General features: G+C 44.5%; 1 protein-coding gene across 1 annotated transcript; it reads right to left on the reverse strand.

The window, feature by feature from the left end:
* Positions 1 to 4362: 4362 nt before the first annotated feature.
* LOC123410408 (epoxide hydrolase A-like) lies at positions 4363 to 26903 on the reverse strand. The gene is made up of 3 exons (XM_045103347.1): positions 26144 to 26903; positions 5543 to 5778; positions 4363 to 4779 (listed from the first exon to the last, which is right to left on the reverse strand). The coding sequence occupies exons 1-3, from the start codon at positions 26624 to 26626 to the stop codon at positions 4530 to 4532; spliced, it is 969 nt and encodes a 322-aa protein (XP_044959282.1). The 5' UTR covers positions 26627 to 26903; the 3' UTR covers positions 4363 to 4529.
* Between the last annotated feature and the right edge of the window lie 426 nt (positions 26904 to 27329).

The raw sequence follows: 27329 nt of genomic DNA on the forward strand, positions 1-27329 counted from the left end.
AGCACACCGGATCATCGAATCCAAGCTGAGTTTTATCACATCTAGTGTGAACTTGCCCAGGTGATCATGAAGCAGGTCGTCGAACAAGGAGGGATGTTCTACCATGGGCTAATGAGGCAGGAGACTTTACGAGATGTGCTAGTTGCTCAGGGTCTGGACATGAATCCTTTCAAGAAGCTCGGGTGCTTCATCCCTGAATATGAAGATTGGAACTTTGATGAGGAATAGTGATTGATGATGACAATGTGTGTGTTCAATTATAATTATACTACTAGTCTTTATTAGAACTATCATCCATCGCTCTAGTTAATTAGTTTGTGTATGAGGAACTTCGTTATTTATATATGTTTACTGCTTGTGTTTCTCAAGTACATTATGTTGCATATTATATATCATTGAATTAATCAACTTACGATGCAGGTACATAGATCGGAGATGGCGAAGGGCTGCTACGTCGTATTCATTGGGACGGTTCCAGGAGTGTATGACCACTGGCCAGATGCTCAGGCCCAGGCGGACAGGTACCCGGGGGCTAGCCACAAAGGGTTCGACAGCAGAGCTGAAGCGGAAATGAGTTACTTGAGGTGGATGATGCTACGACAAGAGACAGAGCGAAACCGGTGCCTCAAGAAGTACTACATAGTCGCGCTCTTGCTCATGCTGATCGCCCTTCTCTTCTACGTGATGGTTTAGATAGGGATGATGGAACTTGTGTGTGTCCCATGACTCGTGTGTGTCGCTATTTTTGAGATTTGATGATATTTGTGTTGGATAATGATGATGATGATGATGGTATAAATGACGAGACTACTTTATGTGTATGATGTGATGCAAATATGCATGTTTATTATGATATGATGAAACCACTGTATAGAGCATGCACAAATACGTAGGGGGCATAAATACGACGTGAACTAAATATTAAAAGAAGGAATATTAGCAGTAGCGCTGGAATTTTAGCAGTATCGCTTTATTTATACAAGCGTTGTTGCTATTGTGTATACCAGTAGCGCTTCTAGATTCAGCGCTACTGCTAACAGATTAGTTGTAGCACAATTGCAGTAGCGCTGGCTCCAGCGCTACTAGTAAGGGTAAAACCAGCGCTACTGGTAGCCTTTCTCCTACTAGTGTGTGGCTCAGTTCTATGCCTCCGTCCACTTCCACACTGATGAGGAGCGTACAATGACTTGGATGACCAATGGTGAGAGATTGTCTACTACGTGGAAGGAGTTCATGGATCTTTTGCACGTTCGCGATGAGGGGCTTGGGAAGCTAGTTGGTTTGCGCCCGCACGAGAAACCGAATGTCGCCCCCAAGGAAAAGTTGCTGCCATACCTTATTAAGAAGGTGTCTCCATCTGGCGAAGCATCTCATGTGTTGAACCTGTTTGTTGATGTCATGCACAAAATCTTTGGCAACACTCTCTTTCCTCGTGTGGGCAACAAGGACCAGGTGCATTCCTATATGGTGGCTATGCTTCTCATGTGTGAGAAAAGGCGGGTTCGTGCTCCTCGACCGCTTGATGTGTCCCATGTCATGTGGAGTGAGCTTTAGTCGGCTGTGTTTCACCATAAGGTCCCCATCTATGGACCTTACTTGTTCTACTTCATCCGGGAAAAGTGGCCAGCGACCTTTAGAGATGTGGTTTTTCATGCTCCCGACTGGATCTGCCATGAGCCCATTCGGCTGCGTTAGAAGGACAAGCGGGCTAACACTACCACTACGCCTTCTACTGCCACCGTGGATTCTGATGAGGATGAGGGTAGTCACGAGCCATATGAGCCTTCCTCCGTTGAGCCATCTTGGGCCAAGAAGCTCAATGACAGGTTGAAGACTCTGTTTTGCATGCAGGCTAAGGGGCAATATGTGACCCATGTTGCTCGGAAGGAGAGTCTTCAGCGCGACACGCTGATTCTGAGGAAGCTAGACGTGCACATCTCAAGTGGGTCTGAGAAGGACATTACTCCTGAAGTTGCTTGGATCGAGAAGAAGAACTTTCAGTGGGATGAGTCTGATGAGGAGTCTGATGGTTGATACCTCTGCAGTAGGAGCTGCTACCTGTGTATTAGGTGTCCTCTCTGCCTTTTTGGTGTCTCGATGCCAAAGGGGGGGAGAGAGTAGGATTTGGGAGTTTCTTTTTTCGTTTTCTTGGTCTTCTTGTTCGTTGAACCTTCGTCGTTGCTTTGGTTGCTTTTATTTTGTGTGTTAGACGAGGAGACTTATTCTATCATATGATGTGAGACATATGCTATCACTCTTCTCTCATTATTGTCTTATTATTGTCTCATTATTGTCCACTATGTTAGTAGCTTGTGAGTCTATTTATTATGTGCCATTATCTTCATGCTCACAAGCTATGCTTTACTTCCATGCTTAGTGTTAATCGGTTTGTTGCAAGGAATGTCTCGTCTATAAAATTTAGGCGGAGTGTTGTTCCTAGGTTGTGTGCTTCGCGGTCCATATTATTTTTCTAGTATACACACATCTAGGGGGATCATGTCTATATTTTACAGATTTTGGGTTTTGCATATGTTATCTTTATATCCTTTTGTGCAAATATTGTATTGTCATCAATCCACCAAAAAGGGGGAGATTGTTAAGGCATATTTCTCCCTAAGTGGTTTTGGTGATTGATGACAATGCCTGTGCGGGCTAATAGTGTGCATTGAGCATTTCAGGTAATTCATGTCTAGGCACAAGATGATCTAGTGCCCCTTGGAGTCTTTTGAATACGGTTGCCTTCTACGTTTCTTTTTGGTCGATTTGAGTCGTAGGAAAGCCATACAATTAAGAAGGAGCCACTTCGGAAAGGTTAGGGTGGAATCGGCACGTACACATCTGTTCTTCTGCACCACCTTTCCTTCACTTCAATGGAGCTCCAGTTCGTTTCCCCTTGTCTGTGCAAAGTGAAAGCAGCAAGGCGCTTGTTTTCAGTGGCCAGCAGTAGTACCGCTCAAGGGAGCGGTAGTACCGCAGGTAAAAGAGGTAGTACCGCTCCAAGCAACGGTAGTACCGCTCCCACCAGCCTCTACTACAAGCACGTGCGGTAGTAAGAACGTACATAGTTTTTTACTACCGCCCTCTGGCGGTAGTACCACAACTATGTCTGGTACTTCCGTTTCGGATTTTTGCACAGTCGTAGCCTCGGCGGAGGAAGACACGCAAGTAACTTTTTACTTCCGTGTACCTCCTCTCGCAGTTGGATACTACCCTCTGGTAGTACCGTAAGGGCCTGCGTTAGTACCGCTCCGACGGTTCTACCGCTCATTGCCCCGTGCAGTAGTTCCTCCCTCTGCCACTACCATGCGTGTGGTAATACCGCACCGGGCAGCGGTAGTACCGCACCTGGCAGCCGTAGTACCGCTCCTAGCAGCGGTAGTACCGCTTTGCTTGGGCTGAAAGTGGGGGTAACGGTTGGATTCTTTCCCCCACTATATAAAAGGGGTCTTCTTCCCCAAGAACACCATCTCTCCCCTTCCAAAAACTCCATTATTGCTCCAAAGCTCATTTTCGCCCAATGTCTCTCCCTAGCCAATCAAACTTGTTGATATTCTAGGGGTTGGTTGAGAAGGCCCCGATCTACACTTCCACCAAGAGAAATTTGATTCCCCCACTAATCCATTGTGGATCTTGTTACTCTTGGGTGTTTGAGCACCCTAGACGGTTGAGGTCACCCCGGAGCTACATTCCATTGTGGTGAAGCTCTGTGGTCTTGTTGGGCGCCTCGAAGCTTTGTGTGGAGATTGCCCCAACCTTCTTTGTAAAGGTCCGGTCACCGTCTTCAAAGGCACCGCTAGTGGAATCACGACATCTCGCATTATGTGAGGGCGTGAGGAGAATACAGTGGTCCTAGTGGCTTCTTGGGGAGTATTGTGCCTCCACGCCGCTCCAACGGAGATGTACTTCCCTTCAAAGGGAAGGAACTTTGGTAACACATCCTCATCTCCACCGGTTCCACTTGTGGTTATCTCTTACCTTTACTTTGTACTTATTGTTGTTGTGTTGTATTCGTTGCTTGCAATAGTTTTTGTTGTTGTTGTTGTTGTTGTTAGAATCATATAGGTTGCTCACCTAGTTGTTCATCTAGAGAACCTTTTGTTGCTAACCCTAATTTGTTGAGAAAAGTTAAAATTGGTAGTTGCCTATTCACCCCTCCCCCTTCTTTAGTCAACCATATCGATCCTTTCAAACAACGATTTCCCCAAGAACCCCCCGCACGCGTCTGTTATATTAGAGAAATTACCATAACATAATTTTACGTTCGCTATGAACACTTGTGGCTTGTTTTTAATTAGCAAGAAATAACCCTTCCGTTAAAGGAACGGGAAAAATCCAGGAACACGCTCTGTGGAGAAGGTGTAGTAGGATTAAACATCACATATGATTTAAATAGTTAAATGTATAGTAAAAACAATAGTTGCATACATATATGTGTGTCTGTGCAACACTACTATAATTGTCTGAATACAAGTTCCAAACAAGTATGCACATTTTGACATTATTCCAGGACGCATTCAGTATACTTCATTTTAGTTGAATTTCTTAATGAAGCTAATTATATGTGCATTGATCTCCTTCGGTTTTTCCTCGTTAATGAAATGTCCAACATCTTTCATTATCACCACACCATCTAGTGATGGAACAAACTTTTTGAAGCCTCCTTTGTTAATGAAATCTTGTGCGCCTGCAGTATTGTATGTTAGATCCAAATCGCCAACAATGAACTTGGTTGGCACCTTTATCCCAGCTCTCGTCCATGGTGAAGTGAGATCCCATGTCCTACACAGAAACAAACCAAATATGGTGATTCAGACCAAACCATTGTGTGTTGTAGTTGGTTCACCCTAGAAATACTTTTTTGTGATTATTTCTTTGAGAGATCTACAGTAATATGTCTCTACGAGTGTACTGCGGATGATGTACCCCATTGATTTATAAGAAAACTTCACAATGTGGCATTGTCGCCAACAAAATAGAAAAGTATAAAGTTTTGGGCAAGTGAATGGCAATATTAATATATTATGACTTTATGAGTCATATAATTACAGCTTTTGCTCCATTGTAGCAAGGCTAACTTGTTTGTGAGACGACATCATTTATAAAATCATCGTAAATATTTCTTGGAACTCCTTTTAGAGAAACCTTCTCTGACACACATTTAATCAATTCTAACTGGATTAATTGTTGTTTTTGAAAAAATATAGAATTTATAGTATTGCATATTATATCATTAATTTTCTTATGTAGAACAGAATTCAAGCATTTATATTGATGAGAATTATGTACGTATGCATGTATGCATATGTATATCATTTTGAATATTGATGATATATCCATTTTGAATAGAAATCCAGTCGCTCTTTGTCCCGAGAATTCCTTTACCTGTCAAAATTATCATTGTACAAAAACATTTTTAAAGCCTTGAATCAGATTTTAAGTTGAAATCTTCATATTTATGTTAAGTTCATAGTTAAATTAAACTTATCCATAAGGTTAAAAATCTAAAAGGAAAAAAATTCTAAGTTAAGCAACTTATAATTACTTATTGAAAGCACGGTAGTAGTTCAATCCCCCGGTGAAGCCAGACTTGTCAAACTGGGTCGTGTAGTACTTGATGTCCTCCTCTGTGATCCAACTCGGCAAGGGCACCTCATCATCTGGTGAGCCCCATCCACTCTTTGGGATGAACAATGGCCCAGGAGTTCGATAAGCGAAAAACTTTCTTAGCACCAACTCTGTACCGAGGCTCCTAAATTCTGCTTCAACTGCTCCGGGCTCCTATAAATTAGCACTAGCTCAGTCATGTTACATTCAAATGCAACTCAACAGACAATATGATATTTGAAAAGGAAATAACTTCAGTTAGTGCATCTTTGATTCACGGGATTCTCAAAACCTAGGAATAGAAAAACACAATATTAGAATGTTATCTCATGTTGAATCCTACATGGCTGAGAACTACAAGAATTTAAAACAAAGAATGTTTAGCAACATACAGATAAATGAGATGTAATAAGTTGTTTGAGTCAATGTAAATTTTCTTAAGACAAAGTGCAATGTCACCCTTAGGATTTTATTTTTTGAGGATTCCAACTAATCCTAGGAAATAACGTACATACAAAAATTCCTAAGGATCAAAATCCTCCAAATATCCTCTGAATATTATTTGTGTCAAAGAGCCCTTGTAGCCTGGCCACACTAGAGAAGATGCCACATACCTGATAGGGGAATCAAACATTTTGTTCCTTCGTCACAAAATTACACGAGATTCAAGCAATCTTATGGAATAGTTGATTGATAGAAAAAATGAGTGGTCTAAATACAATGGTAACTTGGAGAGTATCTTCATCACTCGCATGAGATATCTTTTAGCTAAGAAGGAATTTAATTATTTTTGGGTTGTATAATGTGTATCTGGTATAGACTCAATTTTTACCTAAATTTCAAAAAAGTGTCAGAGTTTCATTATAGCAGTGCCGTGAGGAACAGATTCTTCGAAGGGACGCGTGAGGGATGAAGGAATGTAAGATGTTACAAAGAGAGGATTTACTCAGGTTCGAGCCCTCCTGGAAGGAGGTAATGCCCTACTCCTGCCTTGGTTGTCTTTATTTCCAGTGATGGTCGACGGAGATCTAAAGGATTGCTCGCACGATCTTGTGTTGTGATTACAACTCATTGTGCCTGGTGGCCCAAGGTGCCATCCATCCTACGTTTTTTTCTCCCTTGTTTATTCCCACAGGTTCAATCCCTAGCATTTTCCTTATATACCAACGAGACTAGGGTTACATAGCTTAAATTGAGATGGGTCTAGGGTTGACTACTCGAATGGCCTTGTGTCACAATGTCATCGGTATTCAAATTGTCAGGGTGTTGCTTAGGGGTCGGCGGTCGAGCCCATGTGCCACTATAAAGACTAGGTCACCAGGGCAGGTGAGCATATGAAGTCATGCCCCTGTTATGAAGCTTCTATTTCTCCTGACCCCGCGGTGGCTTCGTTTTCTATGGGCGAAGAATAACCAATCGATGGGTGCCGATAAGGAGAGGGTGGTCCTTCACATTCTCTCTCCGCAAGGCACAATCCTAGTGTCCAAGGCTTCCCTACCTATGTGATGTTTCTTGAGCAAAACAGTCGCACTATCGAGGGTAACAAGGAGTCCTCCCATTGTGCCATGGCCATGCCCTCCAACCTCCTCGACATGGATGAGAAGGTAGGAAAACTAGGAGCATCCACGCTAGAAAACAGGAATCCAAAGAGTTGTGCTTGCGTCGAGGAAGGTCGCTTGATGGACGAGGAGGAGAAACGAAGTCGTGAGCTTTCCTAGACAAAGTCATTTGGGGAGTAGTTTAGTCACACCATCCTTAATGCATCCAGTTCCACACAAGCATCGACCTCTAGGGTGTTCGTCGCCTTCACTTAATGGCTCGATGATTTGGAAGCCAAAGCTGCTCTCGACGCTATTCCATCGCGTGTTGTGCTCAAGCGCACTCGACACGAGAAGGATCTCCTCGCATATATTGAAGTAAAAGGGACCGAGTGGTGCTCTCACGGTGGAGATGATGCTTTTGAGGACTAGGCGAGTATGGCCTTTTTAAACATCCTAGATGAAAAACAAGAGCAAGGAGGGTGAGGTTAAAACCTTGCCCCACAGTACCTCCCCATTTCTGGTGGAGGGTAAGAAAGAAGATGGGTGAGAGTGTTGGAAATATGCCCTAGAGGCAATAATAAATAGTTATTATTATATTTCCTGTTTAAAGATAATCGTTTACTATCCATGCTATAATTGTATTGAATGAAAACATAGATACATGTGTGGATAAATAGACACAACAATGTCCCTAGCAAGCCTCTAGTTGGCTAGCCAGTTGATCAAGGATAGTCAAGGTTTTCTGACTATGTGCAAAGTGTTGTTGCTTGATAACTGGATCACATCATTAAGGGAATCATGTGATGGTCTAGACCCAAACTATGAATGTAGCATATTGATCGTGTCATTTTATTGCTATTGTTTTCTGCGTGTCAAGTATTTGTTCCTATGACCATGAGATCATATAACACACTGGCACCGGAGGGATGCCTTGTGTGTATCAAACGTCACAACTTAACTTGGTGACTATAAAGGTGCTCTACAGGTATCTCCGAAGGTGTCCGTTAGGTTAGTATGGATCAAGACAGGAATCTTGTATTATGGAACGAGAAAAGAGACTTGCCGATAACGAGATTGAAATAGGTATGCGGATACCGACGATCGAATCTCGGGCAAGTAACATACCGAAGGACAAAGGGAATGACATACAGGATTGCCTGAATCCTTGACACTGAGGTTCAACCGATAAGTTATTCGGAGAATATGTAGGATCCAATATGGGCATCCATGTCCCGCTATTGGATATTGACCGAGGAGTACCTCGGGGCATGTCTGCATAGTTCTCGAACCCACAGGGTCTACACACTTAAGGTTCGGCGATGTTTTAGTATAGTTGAGTTATATGTGTGGTTACCGAATGTTCCTGGATGAGATCACGGACGTCACGAGGGTTTCCGGAATGGTCCGGAGACGAAGATTGATATATAGGATGACCTCATTTGGTTACCGGAAAGCCCATAGGCCTTAGGGGTGCCGCACCAGCCCTTGGTGGGCTGGTGGGACAGCCCAAAAGGGCCTTATGCGCAGGAGATAGAAAATCAAAGAGAAAAGAAAAAAAAGGTGGGAAGGAAGGGAAGGACTCCACCTTCCAATCCTAGTTGGACTAGGATTGGAGGTGGACTCCTCCACCTCCTCGGCCGGCGGACCCTTGGGGTCTTGGACCCCAAGGCAAGCCTCCCCTCCCCTCCTTCTATATATAGTGCAGTTCTAGGGCTGATTTGAGACAACTTTTTCCACGGCAGCCCGACCACAAACACCACGGTTTTTTCTCTAGATTGTATTTCTGCGGAGCTCGGGCGGACCCCTGCAGGAGTAGATCCTTCACCACCACCGGAGCGCCGTCACACTGCCGGAGAACTCAACTACTTCTCTGTCTTCCTTGCTGGATCAAGAAGGCTGAGATCATCGTCGAGCTATACGTGTGCTGAACGCGGAGGTGCCGTCTGTTCGGCACTAGATTGGAGCGGATCGTGGGAAGGATCGCGGGACGGTTCTTGGGACGGTTTGCGGGGCGGATCGAGGGACGTGAGGACGTTCCACTACATCAACCGCGTTTTTTAACGCTTCCTTTTGTGCGATCTACAAGGGTCTGAAGTACTTGTTCACTCAACCGAAGCTGTACCTGCGTCAACAAAGATGGATGGAGCGTATAGCAGATTTTGACTGTAGTATATCATATACCCCTGGCAAGGCTAATGTAATGGCTGATGCCTTAAGTCGCAAGTCATACTGCAACCACCTCCAGGTTCATCCGGTTCACGATCGTCTGCAAGAGGAATTCCGTAAGCTGAACCTCCACATTGTTCCTCAGGGTTACCTTGTTCCCCCTCCTGAAGATTGTCAAAAGATGAACCTTCGTGTTGTTAATCAGGGTTCCCTCAGTAACCTAGTGGTTGAACCAGATCTTGTGAGCTCCATAAAGAATCTGCAAGACTTTGACGATGATGTCGACAGGATTAAGAGCTATATTGCAAAGGGTAAACCCTCCTTTTTCACTATTGATGAAGGTGGCGCCTTGTATTTCAAGGGTCGCCTATTCGTCCCGAATAAGAAGGAAAATCTCAGGATGACTGGGAAGGTGATGGGAGAAGCTCATGACACACCACTGTCTATCCACCCGGGTAGTACCAAGATGTACCAAGACATCCGACAAAGATTCTGGTGGCCCAATATGAAACAAGACATTGCACGCTATGTGGGAGAATGTGATATATGCCGGCGTATCAAAGCATAACACCAAAAGCCTGCTGGAACTCTGCAACCTATCTCTATTCCCGAGTGGAAATGGGACCACGTTGAAATGGACTTCGTCACTGGTTTTCCCAGATCTCAGAAAGGTAATGATGCTATTCTTGTCGTCATTGATCGACTGTCCAAAGTTGCACATTTCCTGGCCGTCAAAGAAACGATTAATGCTAGTCAGCTGGCAGATCTTTATATGCCAAGAGTTGTTTCACTTCACGGTATTCCGTTGGTAATCAGTTCGGACCGTGGCAGCTTGTTCACTTCAAAATTTTGGGAAAGTTTTCAGAAGGCTATGGGGACTCATCTGTCCTTCAGCACTGCATTTCATCCTCAATCCCGCGGACAAGTTGAACGAGTCAGCCAAATTCTCGAGGACATGCTTCGAGCTTGTGTCATTTCTTTCGGTAAGAAATGGGAGGAATCTCTCCCGTATGCCGAGTTCTCTTACAACAATAGCTATCAAGATAGTCTGAAGATGGCCCCTTTCGAAGTATTGTATGGGCGAAGGTGTCGGACTCCTCTGAATTGGTCAGAAACTGGGGAACGATCACTCTTCGGTCCGGATATTATTCAACATGCCGAAGATCAAGTCCGCATTATTCATGAGAATCTGAAGGCTGTTCAGTCTCGTCAGAAGAGTCAGTATGACCGTCATCATCAAGATATGGTCTATCAACCTGGCGAAAAGGCTTATCTTCGTGTCACACCAATGAGAGGTGCACACCGTTTCGGAATCAAGGGCAAGTTAGCTCCTCGTTATATTGGTCCTTTCACTGTTCTCGAAAGGCATGGAAGAGTGGCTTATCAATTGGAACTGCCGGCGAACCTTTCTCAGGTTCACGATGTCTTCCATGTTTCTCAGCTCCGTCGCTGCTTCAAGGACCCTATTCGAGCAGTGGATCACGATATGCTTGAACTACAACAAGACCTCTCTTATAAAGAGCATCCGGTCCGCATTCTCGACCAAGCTGAACGTAAAACTCGTCGCAAAGTCACCAAGTTCCTTAAAGTGCAGTGGTCAAATCACTCTGAAGATGAAGCCACTTGGGAACGCGAGGATCATCTTCGTGATGAATACCCCGGGCTTTTTCCCTCTACCTCTTAATTATCGGGACGAGAATTCTTGTTAGTAGGGGAGAATTGTGACATCCTCGACTTTTGCTACAGTAATTATTGTAATTAAACTACAATGATCAACCGCTAATGATGCCACATCATCGAGAATTCCCATCTCTGACCCGCGTTGATTCAAGTCTATCCGGATCCAAATTTGAAAACAAAAGAAAAAGTACTTTATAAGTTCATTACAAATATTAAAAGAATATGTATATGAAAGAGAGAATTAAAAGTATGTATAATAAATTGTAAAAGAAAGTATAATAAAAGAAAGTATTTAAAAAGAAAAATCAGTTAGTAAAATAAATAGGAAAGAAAGAAATAATAAAAAGAAAAAAAAAAGAAAACAAAATAAAACAACAACAACAACAACAAAAAAGAAGAAGAAAACCCCCCCCCACCCCCCTGGCCTGGCTGGGCCAAGAGGCCCAACCGGCCAGGCCCCCGCGCCCCCTCCCTCAAACGCTAGAGCCCCCCTGGCGAGGAAGCCCCCCCCCCCTCGCTACTCCCCCCGTTTTCCCAGCGCCGCCACTCCCCACGCTCCCCCTCTCGCCTCCCACCCCGCCACCAACCGCCCCTCGTGGGGGCCCCTCCCCACCTCTCGTACCCCTCTCCCACCTCGCCGGATCCAGCCCCCCCCCCACGGCCTCCTCCTCCCGCCGGCGACCCCCCCCCCCCCCACGGCCTTCTCCTCCCGCCGGCGGCCTCTCCCCCGTCGGCCCCTCTCCCGGCCGGCGAGCCCCTCCCCTCCACCACGCCGGCCAGCACCACCACCCCCGGCCTCCTTACCCACCTCCCCCTCCGGATCCGGCGACGGGGCCCTCCCCATCCCGTCGGCCGGCCCCTCTCGGCCCCAACCCGAGCCCCCACACCTCGGCCGGCCATCCCCCGGCCCACCATCGGCCGGCCCCCTTCACCAACTCCGGCAACCACCACCACCACGGCTCCGGGAGGCCCTCGCCGGCGCGTCACCACCGCCACCCGCCTCGTCCTCCTCCTCGCCGTCACCGCCGCTTCCCGCGAACTCCGGCTTCACCGGCCCCTCCCGTCAACGTCGGTGAGCCCCTCCTCGTGCTCCTCCCACCATGTCATTCTCCTCGCCGTCCCGGTTCCGTTCCGGCAAACGAGGCTTCGCTCCGTCGATGGTAGACTCCGGTAGGAAGGATTGAACATTTGGTTCTTCTATGTAGAGTTAGCAGAGAACCTCTTTGTTATAGTTGTTAACAGAGAGAGGGAGATGAGAGTTTTGAGAGAAAATAAAAAAAACAAATGTTGTATTTCGTATGTATGTATGTATGTATTTGATACCCGTAATTATGTATGTATTTGCGTATATAGGCATGTGGAGAAATACGACATTTGTATGGTTATGTATTTGTGATTAAAAATGTGTTTTTGGCCTAGGGTCACTTACCGGTGGGGCCAATGCACCCGCTGTCTATGACAGGGAGGCCCCACGCGGTAGTTAATATAAATAATAAGAAATAATGTTTTTATTAAATAAATAAATAGATATATTAGTTAAATTAATTAATTAGAGTAATTAGAGTATGACACGTGGGTCCCCCACTAAATTAATCTGATTAATTAATAATTAATCTTAATAAAAACTTGTGCCTATGACGTTCGGGACCCGCTGGTCAGTTGACCAGTCAAATGTTGATGTCAGCATGACATCGCGATGATGTCATAATGGGATTTTATTAAAATAATTAAATCTGTTTTTAATTCCTAATTGTTGAATAAAACTTTAAAAATTTATATTAAATAAATCGTAACTCCGATGAAAATAATTTGTACATGAAAGTTGATCAGCAAAACGAGACGAACCCGGATACACGGCCCTTTCGTTTGTCACGCGTCCCTAGCATAGCAAACATGGAACTTTTCCATCGTTTCCAGTATAACCGGTAGTAGCCCGAGACCCGGAAAATATCATCAGATATTCTTCCGACCCGTCTATGACGGATGTTGCTGCGTTAGCTCATGTCTAGCCTACATCTTGCCATGTCATGCTTTGTGTTGCATCGGTGCTATTATTTATTGTTTCTTCCCCCTCTTCTTACAGGTAGACCCCGAGACTGACGCTGCTGCCGGGTACATCTACGACCCTGCCGATCAGGCCTTTGCCGCAGAGCAGCAAGGCAAGCAAACTCCCCTCGATCATTCCTATATCACCTATGTCTTTCTTCCTACTGCTTGCATTAGTATTTTTGCTACTGTTGTAGTTAGCTCCTATATCTGATGCATAGCCTGTTTTTGATGAACTGCTACTTTCAGTCATGTACCTTTAATCTGCTTAGTATAGGTGGAGCAGTCATCCCCTCTGACCCCGTAGTTCAGTTGCCCCGCTTGTTTTCAAATCTCGATCTCTGATCGACGAGCCAGACCCGACACAGCACATTCACCCCCCCTTCGTTGTACGACGCTATAGGGATACTATCGGGTACCGAGGGTGACACCTCGCTAAGTATTCCTGATGATATCTCTGTAGTATAGCTAGTCGGTCGTGGTTATCGAGGGTGATTCCTCTTTCACCATTCCCGATGACGCCCCTGTCGTGCAACCCCTCAAGTGTGGGACCCCCGAGGGTGATTCCTCTAAGCCCACCTTGACGGGTACATCGTTCGGAGTCCAACGAGGGTGATACCTCGGATTCCCCCCCCCCCCCCCCCCCCCGATGTTACAACCACACAGTTACTCGACCATGTTACTGGGATCATTGGTGATTAGTTGTAAGACGGGTGGATTCCCGTGAGACTGTGTTGCTGGCCTAATTAAAATGCTAATGGATTTGGGTATTTGATCTGGGTTGGTCGGAGACCTTTTCGCACTAACCGGCTACGCGGGAAGAATTATGGGTACTCGGCGTCGCGGTATCAGCCGAAGCTTTTCAGATGCCAGCAATGTAGCGGCGCGCGCCCGAGTGGTCCCGAGATGCATCGCTCTTGTGATTAAGGGATGATAGGACTGACATCGGCCGCCCACGCCACGTGCAGGAGCGCGAAGGGGAACTGGGCCCACGAACCCTTTGTGCTTAGGAGTTAGACCGGCGGGCTGGCCTCTCTGATTAGTCTTAGGTGGGGCTGCGACGTGTCGATATTCCGAGGCCGGGCAGGACCCAGAAAAGTATGTCCGGCCAGAGTGTTATCGAGCGTGACGGGACATGTGGTGCACCCCTGCAGGGATGAAAATTAACTATTCGGATAGCCGTGTCCACGGTTACAGGACGACTTGGAGTTGTGCCCTGATCTTTTACAACTACAATTGTTACTTAACTGGAACTAGTTTGCCTCGGGATTGCTTCCTCGCAGGGAGTTGAGGGAGGATCTTTAGGCGTGACCTCACTTTAATATTGCTGCAACAATATGACTATTAATGTTACCCCTGTTCTACTCTCGTCTATTGCTGCAAGACCCTGAAGATGCTAGTCTTCGATAGGACTAGGCATTCTCTCTCTATTCTCGCATTGCTGCAGTCAGTCCACATATAACCCCCCCCCCTCCTTTGATACTGGTGCATTTTTAGCATAGTTCTGATGTAAGTCTTGCGAGTACTTTGGATGAGTACTCACCGTTGCTTTGCTCCCCCCTTGTCCCCTTGATCCGTTGCTGCGACCAGATGATGGAGCCCAGTAGATGGAGTTTTCCTGCCGACGCCTGCCGTCCCGATGGTGTCTTCTTCATGGAGGCCACTGATGATCAGGAGTAGTTAGGAGGTTCCCAGGCAGGAGGCCTCGCCTCGTTCGATCGTTGTATCTTTTGTGCTAGCCTTCTCTAAGGCACCCCATGTTTTATGTCTGTACTCAGATATTTGTTGCTTTCGCTGACTCTTGTGTTTATCGAGCTTCTGTATTCTAGCCCTCAAGGCCCCTGGCTTGTAATATGAAGCTGATGTTATTTTATTTATGTCTAGAGTTGTGTTGTGATATTTTCCCGTGAGTCCTTGGGTTTGGTCGTACGCATTTGCGTGTATGATTAGCGTACGATTAAATCGAGGGCGTCACACTTGGGGTCTTGGACCCCAAGTCAAGCCTCCCCTCCCCTCCTTCTATATATAGTGCAGTTCTAGGGCTGATTTGAGACAACTTTTTCCACGGCAGCCCGACCACAAACACCACGGTTTTTTCTCTAGATTGTATTTCTGCGGAGCTCGGGCGGACCCCTGCAGGAGTAGATCCTTCACCACCACCGGAGCGCCGTCACACTGCCGGAGAACTCAACTACTTCTCTGTCTTGCTTGCTGGATCAAGAAGGCTGAGATCATCGTCGAGCTATACGTGTGCTGAACACGGAGGTGTCGTCCGTTCGGCACTAGATTGGAGCGGATCGTGGGAAGGATCGCGGGACAGTTCGTGGGACGGTTTGCGGGGCGGATCGAGGGACGTGAGGACGTTCCACTACATCAACCGCGTTTTTTAACGCTTCCTTTTGTGCGATCTACAAGGGTAAGTAGATCCAAATCTCCTCTTATGGATGGACATCACCATGATAGGTCTTGATGCGCGTAGGAAATTTTTTGTTTCCCATGTGACGTTCACCAACAGTGTCATCATGAGCTAGGTTCATGCGTAGATGTAATATCGAGTAGAACACAAAGGGTTTTGTGGATGGTGATGTTCGATTTGCTGCCCTCCTTAGACTTTTCTCAATTCGGCGGTATTGTTGTATTGAAGCGGCCTGGACCTACATTATTTGTACGCTTACGAAAGAATGGTTTGATCGCTTGACTTGCAACCTCGTTGCATAAAGATGACTGACGGGTGTCTGTTTCTTCAACTTTAGTTGAATTGGTTTTGACCGAGGCGGTCCTTGGAGAGGTTAAATAGCAATTTGCACATCTCCATTGTGGTTTTTGCGTAAGTAAGATGCGATCTACTAGATACCCATTGCAACCACGTGAAACATGCAACAACAATTAGAGGACGTCTAACTTGTTTTTCCAGGGTATGCTTGTGATATGATATGGCCAATGACGTGATATGATATATTGGATGTATGAGATGATCATGTTGTAATAGTTAATATCGACTTGCACGTCGATGGTACGGCAACCGGCAGGAGCCATAGGGTTGTCTTTAAACTAACGTTTGTGCTTGCAGATGCATTTACTATATTGCTAGGAAGTAGCTTTAGTATAATAGCATGAGTAGCACGACAACCCCGATGGCGACACGTTGATGGAGATCATGGTGTGGCGCCGGTGACAAAAAGATCGTGCAGGTGCTTTGGTGATGGAGATCAAGAAGCACATGATGATGGCCATATCATGTCACTTAAGAATTGCATGTGATGTTAATCCTTTTATGCACCTTATTTTGCTTAGAACGACAGTAGCATTATGAGGTGATATCTCACTAAAATTTCAAGACGAAATTGTGTTATCCCCGACTGTGCAGCGTTGCTACAGTTCATCATTTCGAGACACCACGTGATGATTGGGTGTGATAGACTCAACGTTCACATACAACGGGTGCAAAATAGTTGCACACGCGGAACACTCGGGTTAAGCTTGACGAGCCTAGCATGTGCAGACCTGGCCTCGGAACACATGAGACCGAAAGGTCGATCATGGATCATATAGTTGATATGATTAGCATAGGGATGCTTACCACTGAAACTATCCTCAACTCACGTGATGATCGGACTGGAGCTAGTGGTATTGAATCATGAACCACTCAAATGACTAGAGAGATGTACTTTTTGAGTGGGAGTTTAGCAAAGTAATTTGATTAGTTAAACTCTAATTATCTTGAACATAGTCTAAGTCCACTTTGAAAATATTTGTGTTGTAGATCAATGGCTCACGCGACAGTCACCCTGAATTTTAATACGTTCCTAGAGAAAGCTTAGTTGAAAGATGATGGAAGCAACTTTGTAGACTGGGCTCGTAATTTTAAATTGCTCCTGCAAGCTGGGAAGGAGGATTATGTCCTTAATGCTGCGCTAGAAGATGAACCACCCGTCGCGGCTGACCAATAGCTAAGAACGCTTGGTTAGCACGCAAGGAGGACTACTCAGTAGTTCAATGTGTCGTCTTGTATGGCTTAGAGCCGGGACTTCAACGTCGCTTTGAGCGTCATGGAGCATATGAGATGTTCCAGGAGTTGAAGTTTATCTTTCAGAAGAACGCCCGAATCGAGAGGTATGAGACCTCCGATAAATTCTATGCTTGCAAGATGGGGGAGAATTCGTCTGTCAGTAAACATGTGCTCAAAATGTCTGGGTACTCAAACCGCCTAGCTGAGCTGGGGATTGAACTCCTGCAAGAGGCTATCACTGACAGAATTCTTCAATCACTGTCACCAAGCTATAAGAGCTTTGTGTTGAACTATAACATGCAAGGGATGAACAAGTCACCCGGCGAGTTATTCGCGATGCTAAAAGTCGCAGAGTCAGAACTCCGTAAAGAGCATCAAGTGTTGATGGTGAATAAGACCACTAGTTTCAAGAGAAACGGCAAAGGAAAGAAGGGTAATTCAAAAAAGAGCGGCAATCATGTTGCCAATCCGACGAAGAAGCCCAAAGCTGGACCTAAGCCTGAAACGGAGTGCTATTATTGCAAGGGTATGGGTCACTCGAAGCGCAACTGCCCCAAGTATCTGGCTGATAAGAAGGCGGCCAAGGAAAAATCAGGTATATTCGATATACATGTTATTGATGTGTACTTAACCAGCTCTCGTACTAGTGTGTGGGTATTCGATACCGGTTCTGTTGCTCATATTTGCAACTCGAAACAGGAACTGCGGAATAAGCGAAGACTAGCGAAGGATGAAGTGACAATGCGCGTGAGAAATGGTTCCAAGGTTGATGCAATCGCCGTCAGCACAGTTTCACTTTAGTTACCATCAGGATTAGTTATGAACTTAAATAAATGTTATTTAGTGCCTGAGTTAAGTATGAACATTATATCTGGATCTTGTTTATTGCGAGAGGGTTACTCGTTTAAGTCAGAGAATAATGGTTGTTCCATTTCTATGAGTAATATCTTTTATGGTCATGCACCCAATGTGAGAGGATTGTTCATATTGAATCTTGATAGCGATAATACACATATACATAACATTGAGACCAAAAGAGTTAGAGTTAACAATGATAGCGCCATGTTTTTATGGCACTGTCGCTTAGGTCATATTGGTATAAAGCGTATGAAGAAACTCTATACTGATGGACTTTTGGAGTCACTTGACTTTGATTTACTTGACACGTGCGAACCATGCCTCATGGGCAAGATGACTAAGACTCCGTTCTCCGTAACAATGGAGCGTGCAAGTGACTTGTTGGAAATCATACATACCGATGTGTCTGGTCCGATGAGTGTGGAGGCACGCGGCGGATATTGTTATTTTCTCACCTTCACTGACGATTTGAGTAGATATGGTCATGTCTACTTGATGAAGCACAAGTCTGAGACGTTTGAAAAATTCAAACAATTTCAGAGTGAAGTAGAAAATCATTTTAACAAGAAGATCAAGTTCCTACGATCTGATCGTGGGGGTGAATATCTGAGTTTCGAATTTGGTGCTCACTTAAGACAATGTGGAATTGTTTCACAGTTGGCACCGCGTGGAACACCACGGCGTAATGGTGTGTCCGAACGTCGTAATCGTACTTTATTACAGATGGTGCGATCTATGATGTCTCTTACCGATTTGTCGTTATCATTTTGGGGTTATGCATTAGAAACAGCTGCATTCACTTTAAATAGGGCACCATAAAAATCCGTTGAGACGACGCCATACGAACTGTGGTATGGCAAAAGACCAAAGTTGTCGTTTCTTAAAGTTTGGGGATGTGATGCTTATGTCAAAAAGCTTCAGTCTGAAAAGCTGGAACCCAAAGCGGAAAAGTGCGTCTTCATAGGTTACCCAAAGGAGACAGTTGGGTATACCTTCTATCTGAAATCCGAGGGCAAAGTGTTTGTTGCTAAAAACGAAGCTTTTCTTGAGAAGGAGTTTCTCTCGAAAGAATTGAGTGGGAGGAAGATAGAACTTGATGAGGTTGTCGAACCTCTAATTCCTCTTGATGGTGGCGCAGGGCAAGGGGAAACCCCTGTTGCTGCGGCACCGGTTGAGAAACAAGTTGATGATGATGATCATGAAACTTCAGATCAAGTTACTGTCGTACCTCGCAGGTCGACAAGATCACGTACTACTCCCGAGTGGTACAGTAATCTTGTCTTGACGATTATGTTGTTGGACAACAATGAACCTGCGAATTATGAAGAAGCAACGGCGGGCCCGGATTCCAACAAATGGCTGGAGGCCATGAAGTGCGAGATAGGATCCATGTACAACAACGAAGTGTGGACTTTAGAAGTACTACCTGAAGGCCGCAAGGCTATTCAGAACAAATGGATCTATAAGAAGAAGACAGACGCAGACGGTAATGTGACCGTTTATAAAGCTCGACTTGTGGCAAAGGGGTTTTCACAAGTTCAAGGAATTGACTACGATGAGACTTTCTCACCAGTAGCGATGCTTAAGTCTGTCCGAATCATGTTAGCAATAGCTGCCTTTTACGATTATGAAATCTAGCACATGGATGTCAAAACGGCGTTCCTTAACGGTTTTCTTAAGGAAGAGTTGTATATGATCCAACCCAAAGGTTTTGTCGATCCTAAGAATGCTAACAAAGTGTGAAAGCTCCAGCGATCCATTTATGGACTGGTGCAAGCATCCCGGAGTTGGAATAAGCGTTTTGATCAGGTGATTAAAGCATTTGGGTTTATACAAGTGGTTGGAGAATCTTGTATTTACAAGAAAGTGAGTGGGAGCTCTGTGGCGTTTCTAATATTATATGTGGACGACATATTGCTGATTGGAAACAACGTGGAGCTTTTGGAGAGCATAAAAGGTTACTTGAATAAAAGTTTCTCTATGAAGGACCTTGGAGAAGCTGCTTACATTCTAGGCATTAAGATCTATAAGGATAGATCGAAACTCTTGATAGGACTTTCACAAAGCACATAACTTGATAAAGTTTTGAAGAAGTTCAAAATGGATCAGTCCAAGAAAGGGTTCTTGCCAGTATTACAAGGTATAAAATTGAGTAAGACTCAGTGCCCAGCAACTGCGGAAGATAGAAAGACAATGAGTTTCGTCCCCTACGCTTCAGCCATAGGTTCTATCATGTATGCAATGTTGTGCACTAGACCAAACGCCAGCTTGGCAATAAGTATGGCAGGCAGGTTTCAGAGTAATCCAGGAGTGGATCACTAGACGGCGGTCAAGAATATTCTGAAGTACCTGAACAGGACTAAGGAAATGTTTCTCGTGTATGGAGGTGACAAGGAGCTCGTCGTAAAAGGTTTCGTCGACGCAAGTTTTGACACCCATCCGGATGACTCTAAGTCTCAAACCGGATACGTATTTATTCTTAATGGGGGTGCGGTAAGCTGGTGCAGTTCCAAGCAGAGCGTCGTAGCAGATTCTACATATGAAGCGGAGTACATGGCTGCCTCTGAGGCGGCAAAGGAGGGTGTCTGGATGAAGCAGTTCATGACAGATCTTGGAGTTGTGCCAAACGCACTAGATCCATTGACTCTGTTATGTGACAACACTCATGCCATTGCCTTAGCAAAAGGAACCAAAGTTTCACAAGAAGACCAGACACATCAAACGACGCTTCAACCTCATCCGCGACTACGTCGAGTTAGAGGACGTGAATATTTGCAAAGTGCACACGGATCTGAATATAGCAGACCCGCTGACTAAACCTCTTCCACGGGCAAAACATGATCAACACCAGAACTGTATGGGTGTTCGATTTATTACAATGTAAATCGCATGGCGATGTGAGGACTAGATTATTGACTCTAGTGCAAGTGGGAGACTATTGGAAATATGCCCTAGAGGCAATAATAAATAGTTATTAATATATTGCCTTTTTAAAGATAATCGTTTATTATCCATGCTATAATTGTATTGAATGAAAACATAGATACATGTGTGGATAAATAGATACAACAATGTCCCTAGCAAGCCTCTAGTTGGCTAGCCAGTTGATCAAGGATAGTCAAGGTTTTCTGACTATGTGCAAAGTGTTGTTGCTTGATAACTGGATCACATCATTAAGAGAATCATGTGATGGACTAGACCCAAACTATGAACGTGGCATATTCATCGTGTCATTTTATTGCTATTGTTTTCTGTGTGTCACGTATTTGTTCCTATGACCATGAGATCATATAACCCACTGGCACCGGAGGGATGCCTTGTGTGTATGAAATGTCACAACGTAACTGGGTGGCTATAAAGGTGCTCTACACGTATCTCCGAAGGTGTCCGTTGGGTTAGTATGGATCACGACTGGGATTTGTCACTCCGTGTGACGAAGAGGTATCTCGGGGCCCACTCGGTAATACAACATCACACACAAGCCTTGCAAGCAATGTGAGGAAGTGAAAGTCATGGGATCTTGTATTACGAAACGAGAAAAGAGACTTTCCGGTAACGAGATTGAAATAGGTATGCGGATACCGACGATCGAATCTCGGGCAACTAACATACCGAAGGACAAAGGGAATGACATACGGGATTGCCTGAATCCTTGACACTGAGGTTCAATCGATAAGTTATTCGAAGAATATGTAGGATCCAATATGGGCATCCAGGTCCCGCTATTGGATATTGACCGAGGAGTACCTCGGGGCATGTCTGCATAGTTCTCAAACCCGCAGGGTTTGCACACTTAAGGTTCGGCGATGTTTTAGTATAATTGAGTTATATGTGTGGTTACCGAATGTTGTTCGGAGTCCCGAATGAGATCACGGACGTCACGAGGGTATCTGGAATGGTCCGCTGACCAAGATTGATATATAGGATGACCTCATTTGGTTATCGAAAAGTTTTCACGCATTACCGGGAATGTACCGGGAGTGACGAATGGGTTCCGGATGTTCAGCGGGAGGGGCCAGCCCACCCGGGGAAGCCCATAGGCCTTAGGGGTGACGCACCAACCCTTGGTGGGCTGGTGGGACAGCCCAAAAGGGTCCTATGCGCAGGAGATAGAAAATCAAAGAGAAAAAAAAAGGTGGGAAGGAAGGGAAGGACTCCACCTTCCAATCCTAGTTGGACTAGGATTGGAGGTGGACTCCTCCACCTCCTTAGCCGGCGGACCCTTGGGGTCTTCGACCCCAAGGCAAGCCTTCCCTCCCCTCCTCCTATATATAGTGGAGTTCTAGGGCTGATTTCAGACAACTTTTGCCACGGCAGCCCGACCACAAACTCAACGGTTTTTCCTCTAGATCGTATTTCTACGGAGCTCAGGCGGAGCCCTGCAGGAGTAGATCCTTCACCACCACCGGAGCACCGTCACGCTGCCGGAAAACTCATCTACTTCTCCGTCTTGCTTGCTAGATCAAGAAGGCCGAGATCATCGTCGAGTTGTACGTGTGTTGAATGCGGAAGTGCCGTCCGTTCGACACTAGATCGGAGCGGGTCGTGGGACGAATCGCGGGACGGTTCGTGGGACGGTTCGCGGGGCGGATCGAGGGACGTGAGGACGTTCCACTACATCAACCGCGTTTCTTAACGCTTCCTGCTGTGCGATCTACAAGGGTACGTAAATCCAAATCTCCTCTCATAGATGGACATCACCATGATAGGTCTTCGTGCGCGTAGGAAATTTTTTGTTTCCCATGCGACGTTCACCAACAAAGAGCCCCTGGATTTATAGTACTTAGGAATGTTTGGCTTCTGTTCGAGCTTGTAATGGGCCACTCTTATATTAGTGAACTTCTCAAAAAAAATTCCAATTTGTTTTTATCTTGCCATTTCGTAGTTGTGTGCATCGAAAGAGAGTAGTGTTAGTCGGAATAGTGAGGTGGAAAAGGTTGTAAAGAGATGGGCCACCTAACGCCATCCACCGTAGTGTGTACATCGTGGTCGAGAGTTGCTGATAGGTATGATACATAGTATCTAGTTGGCTCCCGGCTGAGTAAATCTGGCCAGTGGTCAATTGCGGGGCATATCATGAATTCTTTTAGATGAAGTCTACCTTATCAATCACCCCTTCTCAAGTTGGATGGGTAGTCGAGTTCTTGTTGGTCTGTGTTTTGGAGGGCCTTTTATGTTGTTTCACCGGCCATCTTCTCCTTGCACTCATGACCTGCTCGCCTTGATGTCTCAATCGTCTCTGACTTTGTACACGAGCCCATGCTCAAGTAAGTATAGTTAACGATGGGCTAGTGTTGGATACCATTTTGCATGGTTTAACTTGAAAAAAAGAAGTACTTTACTATAGAATCATGCTATATGTACGACAAAATTTCATAGGATTTGAGTGTGACGCTTAAAATCAAGCCACGTGCATAGGACTGAAAGGACGAGGGCTGCTGGATTGCTTGGTGATACGAAGATCGAACAATAAAGGTTGTATGTGGAGCAGTTTTGTTCAGTATATGATTATGGTCCTTTCTTGTTTTTTTACTTTTGTTCTACTACCAAGTCTAGATCAACGAGCTCCTAGTCAGCGCTGGAGGCGCCAGTTAACGATCCGGCGCCTGCAGCGATGCGGGCCTGGGCCGGCCATATAGCATGCCGGTTAACACTAGTTTTCATAGATATTCAAAAAAAAACTTCATGTATTTTAAAAAAGTTCAATGAACTGAAAAAATTCATATATTTTTAAAAAAGTTCATCAAACTGAAAAAAAGTTCATAAACCTGCAAAAAGTTCATTAAGTTTAAAAACAATCATCCATTTTCAAAAAGATGTTCAACTATTTTCAAAAAAGTTCATAGAATTTTTAGATTTTCAGAGAAAAGTTCATCAATTTTAGAAAATGTTCGTCAAAATTAAAAATAGTTCAACAATATTTAAAAAGGTATATATTTTTTAAAAAGTTCACCAACCGTGTTCTAGATGGACCAGCCCATATAAGAAAGCTGCAGGCGCCATTTAACAAAATGCACGTTAACTGTCGCTGCAGCGTTGAATGGGAGATGCCTCTAGATGGTTGGTTGACAGCGCTTGTGTCAGGAACCAAAGGGTCAATTGTTTTGAGCTTTATGGCTCAGTAGGGAAATAAGCTACCATTATCCAGCTTTTTTTACAAGTCTAATCTAATTTTTTTTCAAGTCTAGTAATTAAGGGTTAACTACGCAGATCCTGTTTGCCGTCTAGGGCAGCAAACAGTCGATCCTTCGCAGGATGGTAGGCACAAATGGGTCAACACAAGTGTGCTTTCTTTGCTGCATGTTTTCGTTTTCTTTCTTATTTTTCTTTTTTCGTTTTTATTCTATTTCTTTTTTGCTTTCTATTTTTTATATTTAAGTTTTCTTTTATTTTTGTTTTGAAATTCTTTTTCCGCCTTTTCCTTTTTGTACCTTTTGTGACATATGGTGCATATTTTTTAAATGTACACTGGACATTTTTAGTATATATGGTGAACATTATATATATATATATATATATATATATATATATACTGAAATTTTTAGGATATACTATGAATATTTTTGTCGTACACATCAAACAAGTTTTTGTACACATTGAACAGTATTTAATACACGGTAAACTTTCTTTAATATACACTAAATTTTTATAATATATGATGGCATTTTTGTAGTATGCATCCAACTTTTTTAATATAGGATCACCATTTTTGTTGTATATACATCGAACATGCTTTTAATACACATTGAACAGTTTTTTAGCACACGATGAGCATGCACTGAACGTTTTTACAAACACATACTCCCTCCGTTTCAAAATAAGTGTCTCAAGCTTAGTATAATTTTATATTATAGTTAGTATAAAGTTGAGACACTTATTTTAAGATGGAGGGAGTACTAAACAATTTTCTAAAATATATTTTTCTACTTTTACTAGGGTTTTAAATATCCAGCTCCTAGAAAGATAACATGTTATTTTATTTTAAAAACAACCAACAAAACAAAGAAAGAAAATAGAATAGCATCTCACGGAAAGAGTGGTCCGGCCCATATTCGCTTCGTTCAGCGAAGGGTTCGCTGAACTATTTGATGCCCCCATGCTGCAAATAGGAGTTAGCTACTAGGCATCTAAAATAAAGTTTAGATTGAAATTCTATAATAAAAGCTATAAGCATGTACAATAGGTTGATGCAGCTGAGCTATAAGACTTAAAATAGTTTGTGTTGCGTTAAAAGAAAAAAAACAGAAAAAAAAGAAACGGACTACAAACTAACAACCAGTGTAGCATGTGCTTCTAGACACGCTATATGAGAGAAAGGTTGTTGTCGTATCAACAAAATAATACTTATTCATTAAAAAAATACTTATTTAGATTTAACTATTGTATTTATCGGCTATAAACTTCGCTATACATGACGTATCAATATCATATAGCTAGCAGCTGATTGTATTATTAACCAAGCCCTCATCACAAAAATATTCCAACTATGTTTTTAAATATAAGTCTTTTTAGAGATTTCACTACAAATTACATATGATGCAAAATGAATGAATCTATGTGTTAAAGTATGTCTACGCATATTTATATGTAATACTTAGTAAAATTTTATAAAAAACCTTATATTTAGGAACGTATGTAGTAGTTAGGCTTTCAAAGAAGCTAGGAGATGACAACTTATTTCCACACCATAAGTCTTAAAAAAATAATTCTTAAGAGCATTTACAGCCGGACATAACAAGATGTATCCTTCTATTTGTCTATCCACACAATCACATTCCTTATTAATTTTTCTTCATATGTTTGATCATTTTCACGTAAATGATGGAAAAAAACAGAAAAAAGAATGAATAAAAAAATAGATGATCCGGGACGGGGTTGCGTCTTACGTGATGGACTGACCGGACGCGTCCGATAAACCTCGTATCATTCCTATATTTGAGATGGATATAAAGTTTCACGTACAATTCAAACATATAAAGTTGATATAAGAGATTCAATTGAATCAATTTTTTAAAGTCATGGGACATCTGTTCTGCATGGTCAAATAAAAAATAAGTGTTGCATGGTATCTGCTCCCTCCATTTTTAAATATAAGTCTTTGTAGAGATTGCACTAGTGGACCACATACAGATGTATATAAACATACTTTAAAGTGTATATTCAATTATTTTGCTCCGTATGTAAACACCTAGAGAAATCGATTAAAAGAATTATATTTAGGAACGGAGCGTGTACATACCTGGAAGCGGCAGACGTAGTAGTCATCCCCGTAGAGAGTCCTGAAGCCGTCCACGGGCTTCACCGCCGGGTTCCGAGGGTTGAAGGCGACGCTCAAGGCGACAAGTGCCTTCACCCTATCTGGCCGGAACAGGCAGAGGCTCCAGGCTATCAAGGCGCCCCAGTCGTGCGCCACCACGAAGACCTGCTTCTGGCCGAGGGAGTCGATGAGCGCGACAAGGTCGCCGACGACATGCAGCGCGGTGTACTGGTCCGGGCCGCCGGAGGGCGCATCGGAGTCGCCGTAGCCGCGCATGTCGGGCGCGACGGCGCGGTAGCCAGCCGCGGCCAGCGCGGGCATCTGGTGCCGCCAAGTGTACCACAGCTCCGGGAAGCCGTGCAGCAGCAGCACCACGGGCGCCCCCGCCGGGCCGGCCTCCGCGACGTGCAGGCGCACCCCGTTCACGTCGACGTTGCGGTGAGTGATGACGCCGTCGGAGGCCATCTCTTGGCTAGGACCGGGCGTGGTGCCGAGCTGACGACGATGGATCAAAGCTCGTTGAGGCAGGCGCAGGCTTTGATGGTGGTCGTGGCTGGACGCGTCGGGCCGGACCGCGCTATAAAGCAGCAGGGCGTGTGGGTGGATCGCAGGCGGTTTCTGTACTTGGTGTGTGAGGGCGATCTAGCGCGAGGGGGTTCCACTTCCCGGTTGGGTGTTAGGCGACTCGGCTTTAACGCAGTGATGTTGAACCTGAACGGCATGCCCGGGTGTTGCACGACATCTCGCTTCAACATTGGATGTTCCTATGTGCTAATGTGCACATGTATCCTTGTTTCTATGCACGTGATCACTTGATATTTTGACCCTGCACTTGACCACTGGATGTTTCGATTTTTCGTCAATTTCTATGGAAACCTCCGTGCGCTCGAAACGTGTGAATCGTTGTAGTCATACAGTGTGACTTGAATTCTTGAACCCAATTCAATTTGAAGTGACTCGTGCACGAATCGAGAATCACCGGCCAATTCTAGACGGAATGTTCGTGTTCCGTTGCACCTCCGTTTGTACAAGAGTGCGATTTTGTTTGAGAGAATTACACGTTTCCGTCCCTCAAGTCCCTGACGCACTAGATTTAATCCCTTTACTCGAAACACAATGCAATACGATCCTTGCAGAACAAATACATAATAGTTACGGTTTTTTTACG

The sequence above is a fragment of the Hordeum vulgare genome, chromosome 7H, assembly GCF_904849725.1.
Source record: "Hordeum vulgare subsp. vulgare chromosome 7H, MorexV3_pseudomolecules_assembly, whole genome shotgun sequence".
NCBI lineage: Eukaryota > Viridiplantae > Streptophyta > Magnoliopsida > Poales > Poaceae > Hordeum > Hordeum vulgare.